This window comes from Alexandromys fortis, unplaced genomic scaffold (genome assembly GCF_014885135.2).
Source record: "Alexandromys fortis isolate MF-2015 unplaced genomic scaffold, M_Fortis_MF-2015_v1.1 scaffold_233, whole genome shotgun sequence".
NCBI lineage: Eukaryota > Metazoa > Chordata > Mammalia > Rodentia > Cricetidae > Alexandromys > Alexandromys fortis.
This window is the reverse complement of record NW_026068146.1, coordinates 1,852,205-1,871,404: the sequence shown is the minus strand read 5'-3', so window position 1 is coordinate 1,871,404 and position 19,200 is coordinate 1,852,205. Positions and strand designations below refer to the sequence as shown.

The 19,200-nt window shown below is 38.0% G+C and overlaps 1 protein-coding gene across 2 annotated transcripts in view; it reads right to left on the bottom strand.

Moving 5' to 3' along the window:
• Adk (adenosine kinase) overlaps positions 1–19,200 on the bottom strand; it is a 393,218-nt gene that overhangs the window by 190,897 nt on the left and 183,121 nt on the right. For both annotated transcript variants that reach the window (XM_050127020.1, XM_050127018.1), the window contains exons 5-6: positions 13,038–13,210; positions 8,151–8,259 (exon numbers count right to left, since the gene is read on the bottom strand). In XM_050127020.1, coding sequence (XP_049982977.1) covers positions 8,151–8,259; positions 13,038–13,210 — 282 coding nt within the window. The remainder of the gene's footprint in view (positions 1–8,150; positions 8,260–13,037; positions 13,211–19,200) is intronic.

Sequence of the window (19,200 nt, the reverse complement as noted above, 5' to 3'; positions counted from 1 at the left end):
ATTATATAGAGAAGAAATAAATTTGAACACCAGCTAAAGGATCTTCTCTGCAAGAAAAGGACCAAAGCATCCACATCACTCCACTGTATCTATCAAGCACAAGGATCAACATTCTCCAGTTGTCTGACTAGGAACAATGCGTTATTTGTAGTGTGACACTCAGATACTACTGAAACTGTAATGAGAGGAGCAAGCGAGCACAAGGAACCCAGGAGCATTGCTAATGGACACTATATTTCTTTTAGTGATGGTATAAATGTTCTGAAATTAGATTCGCGTGATGGTTTCAGAATTCTATAAATACACTAACATCCATTGACTTGTGTATATTAAATGGGTGAATACAATGGTACATAGACACTGCAATAAAGCTGTTAAAATTGATTGAATTCCATTTGTCTGGAAGACAGAGACAACAGAAGTTATTGATTAAATCATACTGAACTATAAAATTTTTATAATATGCTCAGTAAATATGGTGGAATACAGCCTGCCAATATTTAGTGCTGTTTTTTTTGTTCAATTTATATACATTTACAAAGGCAAACAACTAATCCATAAAATATACAGTCTTGTCAAGTTTATACATTTTCTCTCTTGATCATATTTACAGAGATTTAACAAACAATTGGTTTTCTCACGCATTTCTTGTTGATCCGAAATACTGAAATTAAATAGAAGCCAAGGTATCTGAGTTGATGATTTACTAATTACTTTGGGGCCTTATGTGTAACTAACTCTTAGAAATGAGACCCCTACACAGCATGATTTCCAACCTCACATGAAATTCTATACCTTCATCATAATGCCATAAACCTAGAACCTACATTTAGATTGTAAGCTTTTACAGCCAAGAAAACCTTACTTGTTCTAAGTAGGCAAATAGATTATCCTGTTAATTGAATATTGACATTGATATTAGCAAAGATTTCCTTTCCTTTGCAGTAGACAATTTTACTTTTGATAGCTGTTAAAAACAGTAGTTAAGAAAAATCACAGGCATCAAAATTTTATCTAACTTGAAAATCTGTATCTATTAAAGAGATCACAAGGCATTTCTCTATGAAAATAGTAAGGACAGAACTCAAATTGTTGAGGGGCTGTGGCTGTAGCTCAGTTGGTAGAGTACTTATCTTGCAAGCTTGAAGCCTTGGGTTTGGGTCCCAGCATGTCCTAAACTGGTCAAGCCTGAAATGCAAGCAGGTGGGAGGTAGAGGCAAAAGGATACAAAGTTCAAGGTCATACTTGGGGGCATGGGGTATTGCCAAAAATATTCTAGGGAAACTATGAAAATTAAAAAATGATAAATGTAGGTGATGGTATACACCTACAATCACAGCACTGGGGAGGCTGAGACTAGAGAGCTTGTATTGATGGTACACATCTACAATCCCAGTATTGGGGAGGCTGGAGAGCTTGTATGTGACGGTACCTGCCTACAGTCCCAGCACTGGGGGAGGCCGGAGAGCTTGTATGTGACGGTACCTGCCTACAGTCCCAGCACTGGGGGAGGCTGGAGAGCTGCTGCAATTTTGAGGGAACCTGGACGACACAGTGAGACCTTGCGATTAAGAAGAGAAATACTTAAACCCTCTCCCCTGTCCATTATCTACTATGTTACATTCATTTTACACTTCATAGTTTGGGCCATTACTTACAGAGATGCTAATTTGACATATAAATTTCTAAACCCCTGAATGGCAGATTCGTTTGTTGTCAAGTTATACATTAACAACAAACACTCTAAATGAAACAACCCCATCTACTTCATTTCATTGCTCATCTATTCATTCACTTTTTATTCATTTTTTATTTTGGAAAAAAAAGTGAATAAATGGATAAACAGAATGCCACATTGCCCAGGTTGGCCTCTTGAAACCCTGAGAAGGTTGGCTGTCCTGGAATTCACTCTATAGACCAGGCTTGCCTCGAACACTGAGAGATTCACCTGCCTCTGCTTCCCAAGTGCTGGGACTGAAGATGTGAGCTGCCACCCCTTCCCCTGCTTAGTTTGCTTTCTATTGTTGTGATAAAGAACATGACCAAAAACTCGAGGAGGAGGAAAGGGTTTATCTAGGTTGATATACCTCCACCATTGAGGAAAGTCAGGGCAGCAGCCCAAGGAGAAACCTAGAAGCAGGAACTGAAGAAAGGTCATGGGAAAATGCTACTTACAGATGTATTCCCGTTGCTCATTTAGCTTGTTTGGTATACAACCCAGGAATCCCTTTCAAGGCGAGTGCTGCCCACAGTAGGCTGGACTCTCCCAAATCCATCATTAATCAAAACTGTTCTACTGACTGCCCTGCTGCTCATCAGCTGGGAAATTCCCTCACACTAGTTTCTTCTAGCTTATATAAACTTAATCAAAAAATTAACCAGCATACCGCAGATTACAGAGGCCAAGGATTACAGACATACAGCTTATACCTGACTTATTCTTCTAAATTTTATATGTAGTACACCTTAAGGTGACCTGCAAGGACATTTTCAGATAAAGTCTTAACACAACCAGTTAAAAACTAATAAGGTCAAGGAGGCAGTATAGGACACTCAAAAAAAAACTAGAGTGAAAAAATCAGGGCAAATCTCTATACAGAAAACATCAATTTGACCAAAGACAATGGAAAATTTTAACACATAAATGTGAAAAACCTGTCATGTGGGATGCGAGGTCAAGTGGAGTTCAACTGCCCCACTTCTTTAAGAATCTCAGATGAATATTACAAAGATTAATTACTAGATTTCAAGAGGCACTTTGGATTCTTTTTAAATATTTTATAGAAAAGTATGACCTATTATTTAATCAATTATCATTCACAGGATATCTTAAATTTTTTAAAAAGATCCACCAGTTCACCTTCCCTGCCAAAGTATATTATTATGAGTTTAGTCTTCAAAAGGTGGTATTAAAAAACCTTTCTATGATTTAATAAGGTCAAAGCAATGAATTCAAATAAGAGTCTATAAATTAGTAAAGCTTTGCTAGATTCTGAAGAGAAGGGAAGCAAATACCAAACATATATTAAATCATATTTATGTTATGTTTATCTTTTTACATTTTTCAGTTACTCTTAGTTATGACAAGACAGATCTATTTGCTCTCACAGCTACTGCTCCAAGCCTTTCAGAACAGAAAGAGCACCAGGTAACATCTTCAGCTGGGACATAACCAAGATGATGGCTATGTTTGTAATCATGCAGCAGCTGAAATGCATCTTTTAGGATATACTGCCAAAAGATAAGTCTTTAAAAACAATTCTCCATTTCATTACATACACATTCTAACTTTTTAACCAATGTCACCAGACCAAATGACTACGAACAATATTTGAAATGTGAGTCCTTACACTAATTTTTATTTTTTTGTACACAATTTATCATGCCATATCAGTAATGCTTCCAGAGAGCTAATAAATGTATTCAATCACATTTGGTGGTATGTCACCTGTTTCTTAGGTTCAAGGACCTAGGATTTATACCTATTATTATGCCCTGATTGACTTGGGGTGGGAATAGCTCATTGGGCTAGTGGTCCTGGGTGATATAACAAAGCAGGCTGAGCAAGACAGTAAGCAGCATCAGTTTTATTGGCAAATGTTCATTGCAGTGAATCGCTGGTCTGCTTCAAGGCATCTGGTTTCTGCTATAGCATCATCACAGAATCCTAACCAGAACTCCTCTGGAGATCTTCCACAGGACCAGCCCCTTCACCAGCAGCAGCAGGTCCTAGATGGGGTAGATGCTAAGGTGGGTCAACCCAAGGTCCAGCTATGGGTCTGGGAGGTAGCCAAGCTGGTTAGTCTGGTCTCCCGAGGTCACCAGCCTTGGGTGAGGTGTTAAAGTTAACAGAGAATGCCATGAAAATTATTCAAACTGTACTTATTATGAGTGGTTTTCAACCTTCCTAATGCTGTGACCCTTTAATACAGTTCCTCATGCTGTAGTGACCCCAACAATAAAATTATATTTGTTGCTACTTTATAACTGCAATTTTGCTATAATCATCAGTTATACTGTAAATATCTGAAACGCAGGATATCTGATATTCAACCCTTAAAAAGGTCATGACCCAAAAAATCAGAACCCATGCTTTATATCTTCTAAAAGTTATGCAAAGATAGGCAATAAGCATAAATCTCAACTCAGTTTTCAGATATGAAAGCAACACTGAGATTTAAAATACACTAGACAAATTAATGAGATGTTAGATACCACAGAAGAAAACACTATTGAACTGGAAGGTACCATATAACTAAGTAGCTAAAATAAAAGACAAAGAGAAAAAAAGAATTTAAAGAAAGAAGAAACAGCAGTGAACTGTGAAATACTGTCCAATGTGTCAAGGTAGGATAAAAGAAATCTGAAGAACCAACAGCTGAAAAAAAAAAAAAAAACGAGAGGGGAAACAAGTCTAATGCTGAAGCTCAAGGACACTGAGCAAACTAGAAGCCAAGACACATGAAGGATATGCTAGGATATCATCATAGAGCCAATCAGAACCAATAATAAATGAGAAGCACCAAGAGTAAGGGGGAGTTGTGAGATGCTGAATAAGGAGCAACCAAAGCAAGGATGACAGATATCTCATCAAGAACAAGTCAAGGAAAAAGAGAGTAGGCAATGGCTCTCAGAGAATGAAAGAAAAATAAACTTGACAAGCCAAAGCTATGTGTGGTAAAAATACTACTCACAACTAAATATAAAACAAAGATGTTTTCAAACCTGAAAGCATTTATGACCAATATGTCCAAATACAAGAATTGTCAAAGAATGCCCAGAGGCCAAAATAAAGCGAAGCCAGATGGAAGGAAGGTAACTCTAAGAAAGGGACGAAGAACAACAGAATGGCAATCACTGGAATACATGCATGCTTTATTACTCATTATTTATTTTCAAAAGACATAATTTACACAAAATAATGTTATAGTATTTCTAAAATATGTAAGGAAATTGTGTGCTGTATGTTTTGTGTATTACATATTAACAAATCTATTTAAAAACAAGACAATTGAAATTACAACAAAATTAAAATGTAACAATGGCTGCATAAGCACTAAAAGACTAAAGGGATAAAAGGAAGATAGAATGTTTCAAGGTTTTCACACTGTCAGAGAAGTCATATACACTTTGAAAACAAGCTATGAAGAGTGAAAGATGTGTGCTATTAAACTCCAAAGCAGGGAGACAAGGAAGGAGAGAAAGGGACGCATGCACACATGCACAGTGAGAGAGCACAAAGGAGACAAAATACTAAATCAACACAAAGGACAGAAAAGAATAAGCAACAGAGAAGATAAATAAAAAGACAAACTAGCTCAATTATATCAATAATTATATACAGAAATGGTATACAGATTCCTATTAAAAAGACAGACAATGTCAGGTTGGATCAAAATAAGACCCAACTACTGTTTTCTACAAGAAATTTACTTTAAAGTAAGTCAAAAGGGAAAGAGAGAGAGAAAAAAAAAAGGTATACTACAGCTCTAAGAATCAAACCAAAGCTGTGTAGCTGAGGAGCTGTCTCAGGAGATAAGAATATTTGCTGTTCTCAGTACCATATCAGATGGTTCACGGACTCTGCCTGATCTTAACATCTTTCCTGGACTCCATGGAAGCCCATCCACACACAGCACATGCTCAAACAGATACTCATCTATACATGCACATAAAACCAATAATAATTCTTTTTTAAAAAGCCAATAGTGAACTGGCTAGATTAATAGTAGACAATAGATTCCAGGGCAAAGTATATTACCAAAGATAAACAATGCAAAATAATAGATGGGTGAAAGAAACTCAACTCCACATTTTAAGTACAACATCCGAAGTATATAAAAAGAGTCTTCAAACTGGGCACGGTGTACACACTTATCTCTACCATGGAGGCAGAAGATCAGTAGTACAAAGCCAGCCTCAGCTATTGAGAAAGTTAGAGGGCTACATAAAAACAAAAATGGTAGCTGAGCATTGTGGCTCCCAGCTGTAAACCTAGTACTTGGGAGACTAAAGCAAGATCACGCTGAGTTCAAGGCTAATAGTGAATTTCAGGTCAACCTTGTGTTACAAAGTAAGACAATATAAAAAGCAAGTGAGTAGGGTGGGATGGAGGAAAGGAAATAGGGGAAAAGGGAGAGAATATGAATAAATACTCTCTTTTCTGAAATAAGTTGCTATATGAACAGAGACAGGTTTATCTGGCAATACAAAGGACTTGCAAACATACAGAGCAACACTAAGAGCTCACAGCTACAATCAGATCGAGTGCAATTCATTTCAATAGGTTTTCTTTTGGTTAAATATACTATACAAAGATTTAAAGTCATCAAACGTGTATTAATCTGACCAGAATTAATCCCTGTATAACTTACATTAAACTATACCCTTGTATAACGTGTACCAAGTTTATCTAGATGTGTTATGCTATATAATGATGAAAAGAATGACCTGTTAGGCCAGACAGGTTGCTCGGCAGTTAAAGGTGCTTGCCACCAAGTCACACAAACAGAGATGAATGCCCGGAGCAAACAGCAGAAGAAGAGAACGGATTCCAGCACACTGTCTTCGAACCCCCCACTGCTCTGTAGCAGTCCTGTGCACAGGCACACGCAAACACACCTCACCCCTCAACACAAACAAATATATAATCGGAGAGGATCAGAACATCATTGTAAAAACAAAAGTAATTAGCTGTTTATACGTTGAGTCTTCAATCCTTCTGCAACACTAAAAGTAGCTAGATCTAGTCCACTGTATAATGATGCTACACTCGTACACTCATCAAATCATACTTCCAAGTAGGTGCATGTTCTACTTGACACTACTCGATACACAGAATTCTATTATGAGACTCTGAAATACAGTCAACTGTAATTTACAGTTGCATTTTAAAATAGAATACACTTACAGTTTAATAGTCAAGTAATACGCATGTATTATGCTAAATTTTAGGTGGCATACATTTTGAAAATCATGATTTTGTACACCAAAGGGCTTGATATAGCAGTTAAATGATACGCTGATGTGAATGATACTTAACGTCCCAGCAACTGGGAGGCCGAGTTAGAAAGACCATAAGTTTGCAGCTAGCCTGTGGGAGATGTTATTGCAATCAAAAATAACAACACTATAAAAACACACTGGTAAAACTTAAGCCCTTTTCAGAAATGAAATAATAAAGATAGAAAGTCTCACATGATGGCTGAAGATGCAGTACCACTTTCCATTATGTAATCCCAATGTAAGCATTTATGTGACAGTTATAAAGGGTAGGAACCAGCATGCAGAGAATCAATAACAATACTGTAAGACTACAGTAAGGCACACAAACAGGCTGTAGGAGACATTAACACGAGACTGAAGCAAATGATTATATTCTCAATAAACACATATCTACAGGATAATCGATTTCACACTTGCCCTCCCAGCTGTTACACAGCTCAGATGGTAGAGCGGCAGCAACTGTTCGATACGACTGTGTATGAAGTGAGATCCTGCTCCTTGGTAACAGGTACACACTCCTGTTTGAGCGGCCATGTTCAATTCGTGTAGCAGCAAGATAATCGCGGGGTGGCCCATTCCAGAGATTCTTTAGTGTACTTCCGCTTTAGAAGTTAATTTGTAACCAATTATTTATATGTCAGAGAACTCAAATTATAGGCTGCCCTATTTCCAGATTTAAGAGATTTGTCGCAATCAATGTTTCTGAAATGTTAAATTAAAAGTTGTCATAATAGTTACTATGGAATAAATAGCAATTAGGATTCTTTTTAGGCAAACAAGCTCAAACAGTTAATAGTGCATACTTATACTTCTGTTTCCTACAATGTTCATATCATTTGATAAGTTGCTAAAAAATACATTTGTAAAACTATTTCAAGAGATCTCATGAAACTGATTTAACAGCATGGAATTTTGTGTGACTGAGAAATTATTTATATTTCTAAAGCAGTAGACTTGAAGGTGGTGACACAAATTACAGACCCATAAAGGTTATTTCTGTTCTGTAATTGTAATAGTGGATTAAGCACACATGCTATAGGTACATTATCTTCAGGAAAAGGCTTTTTGTCATTTTTTGAGCATGTATCAGCTGACACCTATCACCTGTCATGTGACTATGGTTCAAAAAGTGAAGTAGCACTTACGGCTATGTAGTACACTCTGGCCTTCTCCACCAGCAGCCAGTTCTTCTCCAGATCAAGATGCTTTTCCTTTTTGTAACAATTAGCAGCAGCAAGGTTTGCAACAAGAGACCTAAAAACCCAAGAAGTTTTAAAATGCATTTTATTTATAATAGTTTGCTATACAGAAATAAACAATTCTCTATAAACTGATTTCCGGAAGGTGGAGAGTGGGAGGTGTCTGATGCCTACAAGCCAAGAGACAACATAACCAGCCAAAGCATTACCTAAAATTCAAAGTCTGGTATATGAATTTCTTTTTAACTCCAAAATAAGGTTAACTTTTTATGTCTTAATACAGTTCAAAATGCAGTTAAGATATAGGCTACTAGGTCATTCTGAAATAGGAAATCTATATAAACCAAGATTTGATTCTTAAAGTAGAAAAATATCTTTATAAAAATAAGACCAACAGACTATAATTGACTATTTAATTTCATATTTTAATAGCCCAATATGGGATCAATTTTATAAAACATAAATAAACATAGATCATATTTATTGTGAGGAATAAATTTTGCAACTATTACATTTTAAGGACTGGAATCAATAAGAACCAGGCCCTGTAGCTAAAAACTCCTGGGCAGGGTCATTTTATAACTGGAAAATTTAACCAACATACTAGATTTAAAATCTAGCTATTAAGCGCAACTGAAATTGCTTAGTTTTAAACCAATAATTAAGTTTAATGAAATAAAAATTTATTTACAGTTCACATAAATATAAATCCTTCATCATTCATACCTAAGATGTATAAAATTATTTTGCATTTTTCATTATTAAAAAATTAAAAGAGTAAGAATTATGGCTTATAGAAAAATGACTTTGAGATGTTTAGTTCCTCTATCTACAAAAAATTTCCCTTCCAAAACAATTTACCATTCATCCACATTAATTTATTTCTGAATGATACGCCTGTTTATATTAAAGTAAAAGTAGGAATATATAAGGAGCCTCAAGAATATACTCAAATATAAATCAAACATAAAGAATCAGTACTATTCCTTTCATTTGGTGCCAGGGGTTGAACTCAGCCCTCGCTTATAAAAAACATAATCATGACGTAGGAAGTTTTCATTAAAACTTTCTTTTTAACTTTTATTTTAATCACAAAACTATATTTGAATTGTAAGTTTTACTTACTAGAAGCTGTACTAGAAAAATCTACCTATTGATCACATTCCAGCTTCTGTATTATGAATCAGTGTCTCCAGCTCCCCCTGCCCAATCCAGAGCTCTCACATCCTGTTTCTTAAATTCTAGACTAGGTCTCATGTATTCCGGGCTGAGTCTGGATGCCGGATGTAGCAGAGGGTGGCACTGAACTTCTTGTCCCCTGTCTGCACCTCCTGTGACATGGCTTGTCACATCATGTTTCTGGAGCCTGGGAACGGAACCCGAGGGCTGTGCATACCAGTATGGCACTCTACCTACTGTGCCACAACACCAGCCACAATCGCATGCATCGCATGGGTCACCAGAGCCATAGCGCTCTAGACAAATTGAGTTCTTGACATCTGTAGTACCTAATAATTGTTCTTTAAAATAGCAATTTAGTATATAAAGAAAACTTAGCAATTTTTGTGATGTCAAAAGCAAAACTTGACCCATTTATCATTATTGGGAAAATCACACTGAAAGAATAAAATGTCTTTTAGGAAAACTGCAAGAGACAACGCTCTAAGGACATTTGAATAGTGGGATGGCTAAACAACCAGCTATCCAAACTAAGGCAGAAACCTTAGTTTTAATAATGAGCAATTTAATTAACTGAGGCCTAAAGACGATCAAGTTCTCCTAATCTCTCTCTGTCTCTCTCTGTCTCTGTCTCTGTCTCTGTCTCTGTCTCTGTCTCTGTCTCTCTCTCTCTCTCTCTCTCACACACACACACACACACACACACACACACACACACACACACAAACAACATGTTAAAGGAAAGGTCTGAAAATCACTTTTGTTCCCTAATTATTCTNAAGACGATCAAGTTCTCCTAATCTCTCTCTGTCTCTCTGTCTCTCTCTCTCTCTCTCTCTCTCTCTCTCTCTCTCTCTCTCTCTCTCTCACACACACACACACACACACACACACACACACAAACAACATGTTAAAGGAAAGGTCTGAAAATCACTTTTGTTCCCTAATTATTCTTGAAAGTTCTTTGTAGGATATTTTATGACTACTGCCCACACTGATCCTCAGCACCGATTCTGCTGGAGGCAAAACAGAAGTCAAAACAAAGAAGGTAAGAAAGGGAATTGTCCTAATTTCTTTCTATTTGCTGTGATAAACACCACAACCAAGAACAACTTGGGGAGAAAAGTGTTTATGTGGCTTACACTTCCAGGTCACCATCTACCACTTAGGGAAGTCAAGGCAGGAACGAATACAGAGGCTATGGAGGAGCAGTGGTTATAAGCATGTGTCTCATGGATTGCTTTGTTAGCTTTCTGTACAACTCAGGACCACCTGACCAGGGGTGGTACTGCCACAGTGGGCTGGGTACACCCATACCAATCATTAATCAAGGAAATGCCACATGGATAATCCCACAGGTTCATTTGAGGGAAGCATTTTCTAAATTAGGGTTCACTTTTGACCAAATGACTCTACTTTACCAACAGAGGAATGTATCAGGATTGAAAAACAGCACAAAGAATGGAGGACAGATTGCATATTTCTAAGTAGAGAGGACACAGCCATGCTTGGTACACCTATAATCTTGGGAGACAGAAATATAAGGATAGACTCGAGTTTGACACTGGTTTGGTCTATGTAGCAAATTCCAGGCCAGCCAGGGCTGTATCTACAGACTGTCTCAAATCAAACAAACCAAACCACATACAAAGAAATGCAAAATTTGTAGTCAGTCAAAATTTAAAGCAGGTAAATTCAAAGGATTCTATAAAACTCTAACAAGACAGTGATTTTGTGTTTCCCACGCAAAGGACAAAGAAGGCCCTATTGGGGTGGTGCTAATAATATTAGAAGCATACACTGCAGGAATACAATAACAAGTAAAATCAAAGCAAGGCAGGCCCTGAGAGATAGATTGGATGTTCACATGCAGAAGAATTTTCAACCAAGGTGGGAGACAGGAGGGCTGGGATTAACAATACTAGCCACCAGCTCTATGAATTTTTCTGTTTTGTGGTCCAGGCTGGGGGACCTTCCTACTATGAACTGGGCTCAAAGTTTCATGGGGTGCGCTTGGATTTTTCTGCTCTATACCCAAGATTTTGAAAAGAATTTGAAAGCAGTTCACTGCAAGATGCAAAATGAAGAGCTACTCATTTTAGTCCTCTCGGTGTCTGACTGGCAAAGTGACAGCAGGCAGCCTTCAACCCGTGGCATGCACCATCTGGGCCTCTCTGTTTTGTTTTAATATAGCATATTTTACAGTGGAAAATGTCACATTTAGTCACTCTCCAGCCTTGTGACCTGCTCTGGTTGTTTGACCCATCTCTTTTCCTGAGTGTTTTTTGTTTTCTGTTGATTTCAAGGATAGCAGTACCAATGGCGTCTGCTGTAGAGCATCCCCTGGGCTCATGTTACTATAGTGTGAAGTCACTCTGCATCTCTGCAATAAAGACTTCTGAAATGTACTAAAACCACTACCACTCCATATACAGGATCTGGAGAGCAAGCTTGTGTCCTGTTTAGGCCTCTCAAATGCTGCAACTGTACAGGCGTGAGCTACCATACTTGGCTTGGTTGCCGACTTAATGGTGCGTTAGCAAGACTGGTGTTGTGTAGCATCAGTGGAAGCTATGTGGCACACATGTTTCTATAAGCAGATTTTGATATTTTGTTACCAGATTAGGCTGACAAGATAATTCTTTCTTTTCTAAAGTGAGTTCAGCAAATTATAAAATGTAAAATCCCAAAGAAAACATTTTCGTTCCCTAAGTCTAATTATAAAAGGAGACTATATTAGATAATCTCAAACTTTCATTGCAATATGCCTTATGAATTTAAAAGAAGATCCAACAGAAAACAAACTTAAAATCACAAAAGGTGGCCCAGTGGTTAATGGAGCTAACCTGATGATGCAAATCTGATGATTTGAGTTTAATCCCGGGAAACCTTATAAAGGCTGTCCCTGTCACAAAGCTGTCCCTGGTCCCCTCATGTATACCATGCTAAGTACATATATCATAAAACACTGGGCTAGAGAGAAGGCTGAGCAGTTAAGAGCACTTGTTACATCTACAGAGGATCTAGAATTTGGGTTCCCATTACACACACAGTATTTACAACCAACTGTAATTCTAGTTCCAAGGGACCTGACACCCTCTTCTGACCAGTATGGGTAGCAAGTACACATAGGGTGCACATATATAGTCACAGACGAAACACTCACATACATAAAGTTAAAAAGGAAGTCTAAACTTGTAAAACACGTGTAAGGCTGGGTGGTAATAGTGCACACTTTTAAAATCCAACACTCAGGACAGGCAAATCTCTGAGTTCAAGGTCAGCCTGGTCCACAGAGTGAGTTCCAGGATTGACAGAGCTACAGAGAAGTCCTGTCTCAAAAAAAATCTTTAGAAAACAAGGCAAATAAAGAAAAAATGCATGTGCGATTTCACCTGTATCTAGAATAATAAAACAGAACATGTAAAGTTGAGAGGCAGAAATTGCATGTTGGGGGAATATGGGAATGGATTTTATCAAACATATTGTATACATGCATGGCATTCTTAAATAGTAAAAAAATTTAAACACATTAAGGTAAAACAAGGAAGAAAGGTTTTCTGAACATCAGAAATGATTAGCAACTGTAATCTGGGTTTTGTAAATGTGTACACAGCTCTGAGGGTAGGGTGCTCCTGGCTGATAATGGCTTACCTGTTGCCACCAGTGATGCATGCAGCGCAGGTTCCGGTTGGCTGCTCATTCTGCTCGTAGTAATGAGCATCCACATGTGCTTCAGCAGCTTTACTCTTCAGGATCTCCCCAAATTTATCTATCCCAATGCATCCAAAGAATGTTGCTGCTTTGTGGGGCTCCTGAATCATCCACTGAAAGGTAAGACCGGAAATGACTGAGTCAGAAACAGTGTAGATAGCTCAGGACTCTGCCATGAACGGTGGCTTCAAAAGCATAAGAGCCTTAGCGTTTTACTCTACTAGATGAGGAAGAGACGTGGAGTAGACTAGTTCAGTGAACACAGAGAAGAGTGTATTAGAACTCAGAAGCTCAACTGCTAGTTCTTCACAGGAAAATCAAGTTCAGTGTCAATAAAAGGAGCACAGCGTTTTCATGGAAAATACAACACCCAATTTGATGACTGTTTTCCTATCATATTTGCCCCTGACTAGTTGTGGTATTAACATGTCACTTGATATTTCAATCTTTACCCCCTAAAATTTTTTGTTGTTGTTACACAAAAAAATTGTAGCCCAGGCTGGCTTAGAACTTACTTTAGGGCATAGTCTAACCTCAAACTCACAGTAGTGCTCCTGCCTCACTCAGCCTCTTTAATTCAGGTAATACAGACATAAGCCACCATCTTGTCATCACTTAACCTGTCTACAGCTTACTTCTGTCATCTCTAAAAGTGGGGAAGTGATAAAAAATATGCTTCATAAGGTAGCTGAAGACTGAGATAACAGAATAATGTACATGCAAATAATATCCATGATAAAACAAACAATGGCTATCAGCTGTTGCAATCAATATGTTTATACTTCTTGAAATAATTCATCCATAAATTATACTAAAACATGTCCATGCTTAATACCATTAAAAATGATAAATGTTAAAAATTATGGCTGAGCATAGTGGTTTATGACTGCAATTCCAACACCTGGGAAATGGAGACAGGAGAATTGAGAGCAAATCTGAGAACTGCTTAGGTTCTATGCGACTGTCTTATCCCCGCACCTCTTTCCTTCCCCAAAACAAAGAAAAAGACTGAGGGTGGACTCTGTGCTCTCATCACAGAAGCTACTTTTTGAAGCAGAGTACAGTTATTTAAGGCAATGAACATACAATAGTATACTGTGACATGCAGAGCTAAAAATGAGACGTCTATATCATACACCTTATCTCATGGCTCAGGGATGTTTGAGGAACAGCATTTACATGATATGAGAGGGTTGTTGTACATAAACACTCATGATGGCTATGACTGAGTGAATAAGACCAGCAGGCGCTCAAACCTGTCAAAATCGTAGTTCTGATAAGGGAAGGGCTCATGAAGCCCCACCCCTATTTGAGGACCCAAGGGCAACTGATTGCTGTTGGGAGTGGAGAAGTTAGCTTTCTCTAGGGATGCTGGCTCGAGAGCCTGCTCACACTCTAGCAGATAGATGGTCCTATACTCTTGCTTGTATAGACAAGAGAGAGAGAGAGAGAGAGAGAGCACATGGAGTGAGGGCAAAAAGTGGTAGCGAGCTAGGGCAGGAATGGGGGGATTTAATGCAAAAACATATGCATGCATGAATATTAAAAATTTTAAAGATAGAAATGTTAAAATTCTAACTACAAATCTCATCATGTCATTAAAGTGATTCTTATAAACTCAAGCATTTTTGTTATAAATGATTCATAATGGATTTCTGTTAATATGCATGGTTTCCTTTGATTTGAACTCTTTAAATTAGCAAATTAGCTCAGGTCCCTAAGGCTTCTCATCTTTTATTAGTGATTCTAAAGAGACCATCTTTCTTAGGTTCAAATATAGTTGTTAAAACTCTCCATATATTAAGTAAAAAAAAAAAAAAGGTACCAACATGGAGGCTGCAGAGATGGCTTAGTTGTTAAGAACACTTGCTGAGGACCCAGGTTCAATTTTCAACACCCACATTGCAGCTCACAGTCATTTATAATTCTAGTTCCAGTGCACCCAATGCCTTCTTCTGAACCCATAGGTATTTACATGCTTGTGACGCAGACACACATGAAAACAAAACACTTATACAGACAAAATAAAAATACATTTTAAAAATAAAAGGCACCAACATAGATTTTGATAAATGTATTTTAAAATAATGAATATAAAGATGTATATATACATACATAATCCAATCAGATATGTACACATATATTTGAGGGTTAAAAGAATGAGGACATAAACAAAAGATAAAGATAGCTGCAGAAGTGACATATGCCAATTGCCCAATGACAAGAAATTCTATTTCTTGAGATCAAGTCTAAAAATACACCTACATCATTACAGATGTAAATATTTATTTATATTTTATCTAAATGAATTAATGTTTCAAACAACAAAACCTATGTATAGAAGACTTGTTGAATAAACTGAATGAACCTATTTGATAGAAACCCCAAAACAAGGGAGGATTTAGAGAACAATCCATCTAAGTAATTCTAGCACTTAGGAGGTAGATGCTCAAGGATTGAGAATGGGAGGCCTTTTTGGGATAAAGAATGAGTTCAAAGTTAGCCTGAACAAAGCCCAATCTTAAAAACTGGGGGTGTAGCTTAGTGGTAAGCACTTGCCTAGCCATGTATAAAACCAAATGTTTCAATCTCCTGCAGAGCAACAAAACCCCAAACATAAAGGAATCAAGTGTGCTGACTATTTTCTAGGATATCTTGTGAAACTAGAAAAGATTTAAGAGAAAGAAAACTCAGAAGTAAAAACATCCTGGGGAAGCTTCCAGACACTGAAAGTGTCAATGTTTTCTAAGGAATTATAACAACACAAGTCAAATAAAACAAAGTAAATAACTATGAATGCAGCAAACATGAGACTACTGCACAGCAAGAGAACAATCAATGCAGTAAAAGTGCAGCTGAGCTGTTGTGGGAGCTCCTTCTGCTTCTTCAGCCAATAGCCTTTGAGATACCAAGCCATTGGGGTGTGGTCTCTCTCCCTTTAAAAAAGCGGCCACTTCCCTCTCCTCTCTCTCTTTGCTTCCTGCTCCCCTTCCAGCAACTAGACTCCTTCCTGATTGTGCAGAGGGCTGTTGTCTGGGATGGTGATCTGTAAGTTTTTTCCCCTTTAAATAAATATCATCCTATTAATCATAATTCCAAACTGGTGTGGGATTGTTTGTGATTTACGCCTTCATCATCTGGCACCCAATGTGGAACCCGAACCCACGACCCTGAGATTAAGAGTCTCATGCTCTACCGACTGAGCTAGCCGGGCTTTTTGAAATGAGATACCAATGGGCTGGTATCTCAATGGCTATTGGCCAAAGGAGTAGAAGGAGCTCCCGCAACACTGAGCATCTGACGAGGGGCCAGGATCAAGAATGCCTAAGAAATGTCTACAACACCACAGTGACAAACAGCTTGACTGAAACATGGCCCAAGGTATGGAACGCCTGTGCTTCTAGTTACCCAAATGGCCAAAAAGCACATGAAGAAGCTCAACAGTGATACTCATTTGGGAAATAAACAATCAAGAGCACATCAAATGATATTTAATACTGATCTTGAATGTCACTAAGAAAAGAAAAGAAGTGTTTTTGAGATTGTAGAGAAACTGCCCTGGTGCTGTGGACAACTAGAACACAAAATATGAAAAGTCCAGGTGCAGATGTCTCTGATACTAGATAACAGGCAGGGCAAGCCTGTGACCTCTGACAGAAGGGAGATAAGAGGACCCTGATGGGGCCCTAACACCTACGTATGCCTTGGTTCAGGGAACAAGAAGCCTGGCACTAACACTGAAATTAGTTCATACCAATAAGCACTGAAAGAAATGCAGGAAAACAAATTGTGAAAAATTAAACAATGAGCTAAAATTTATAGTGACTCTTAAAATTCTGGGTATATATAACCTGTGCATGCTTCAGCAATATAAGAAATAAGGAATCCACATAAACGCTCTTGAATAAAAAGTATGAACATAAGCATGGTGTTACATGTCTGTGTAATCCTAGCATTTGAAGTAGAAGCGAGAAGATTGGGAGCTTAAAGTCATCTTTGGCTGCACAGTGACCTTTGGCAGCACAGTCTGTTGATGTGGGAGTGATTTCTTATTAATAAAGAAACTGCCTAGGCCCCTTGATAGGCCAACCCTTAGGTGGGTGGAGTAAACAGAACAGAATGCTGGGAGAAAGAAGCTGAATCAGGAGTCTCCCACTCCAGACAGACGCAGGTTAAGATCTTTCCTGGTAAGCCAGCTCATGGGCTACACAGATTATTAGAAATGGGTTAGATTAATATATAAGAGCTAGCCAATGAGAGGCTACAGATAACAGGCCAGGCAGTGTTTAAAAGAATACTGTTTCTGTGTAATTATTTTGGGGCATAAGCTAGAGCTAGCTGGCGGCCAGGAGCTGGGGCGGTAGGGAAGCAGCCCGCAGCTCCTCTCTACAGTCTGTAGTTACTAAAGCAGTGGTGTTCAACATGTGGGTCACAACCCATTTGGAGTTTAAACAACCCTTTCACAGGGTTTGTATATCCGATAATCTGCACATCAGATATTTATATGACAATGCATAAACATAGCAGAATTATCTTTATGATGCATTGACAAAAATAAATTTATGGTTTGAGGTCATCACCGCATGAGGGTGTATTCAAGTATTCACAGTATTCAAGGGTGGCAGCTTTAGGAAAGTTGAGAACCACTGTGCTAGAGGACACAGAATGTGGGAGATTAATTTCTCCAACTATGTAGTTTTTGGGAAGCTGTCATCTACACTGAGTGAGACTTTTCAGTGACATTTCCAGAAATAACCCTCACTCATGCTCTTACAAGAAAGCCCCATAAAATCATTGGTTTATCAAAGTGGACTTTGATGAAATCATTACTTCTGTCTGTCATTGATCTCCTATCTGGGTGAGCAGATGATTATGTCCCCCAAGGAAGGTAGCACAATAATGACACACAGTTTCAATGCAATCTCAACCAGTGCCTCAGTAGGATATACAAGGGAATTAAACGCTTGATTCCATAACCAAAAAAAATATGGGAAAGGAGTTAGCTAGGCAATAGACAGGAAGTTTATCACTCGGAGAGATATCAGTGATGCTAAAGCCTAAATTCTTCAATTATAAAATGTAAGATCTTATGGATACTATAAGAATCAGAAATGCCTAACTAGTCATTATTGGTATAAATACCTGAATTAGTTTAATTTGAATTAAATAAAAATTGAAACAGCAAAATATTCCTACAAAACACCCAGGAGAGGCATTAATTGCAACGAAGGTATCAAAAATGGCTTCTGAAGATGTATGACATCATAAACTTCCTGTAACAAATACACCCAAATCTTTGGAACTGACAAAAACAGACTTCAAAGAAAGGCATATAGCAGAGCGCACGCGTGTTTTATAAATCAAGAAATCCCATTTCTTAAGAAATTAGTTTCAACCAAAAAAATAATAATTTTTCTAATAGTAGCTCATGGGCACTGTCAAACTCCCACAGCCTCAGGCCCAGACTATCAGCAATTCACCCATTACGTGACCTTGGCTTTTGAGTACTGCTTTTAACTTACAAAACTAGCAAATATGTCTTTGCAAGGTACCTGTGAAATCACCAAAAGCAATGTAGTGGTCTAACACTAAAAGGGAAGATCTGGAGGAGTAGCTCTTGCTGTGTCTGACAGATATCATTGGGCTGCCCTTGAAAGAAAAGAAACCATCCTGCGGAAGGGACCTCATTATTGCAGCAGGTTATATGTCAGTCTCACAAAATTTCCAGGGGACATGGTGTGGGTTTGCTGCAGGATCATAGGGGGACCTACAAGGGCACAGATTGAGAAACAAGAGCACAAGTTAGCCAAAACTAATAAAAAGGTAACCAAAGGAATATCAGAAGTGTAATAACAGAGCAACTATATAGGAAGGAAAATTTAGTGGGAAATACAGGCTTAGGCAGGATAAATAAGTGTCACTGTACAAAGTGTAGGCGCAGTCTATAGATATAACAAAGCACACAGACATTTCTCACCAGTAAGTGAGACTGTCAGACCCAAGGCCTATTAATGCAAGGAAGCACACAGAGTAAATTTACAAATGAATTTAAGTAGTTGCTGAATAAATGGCATATTATTAAGTTACACATTAAGAGTCTTCT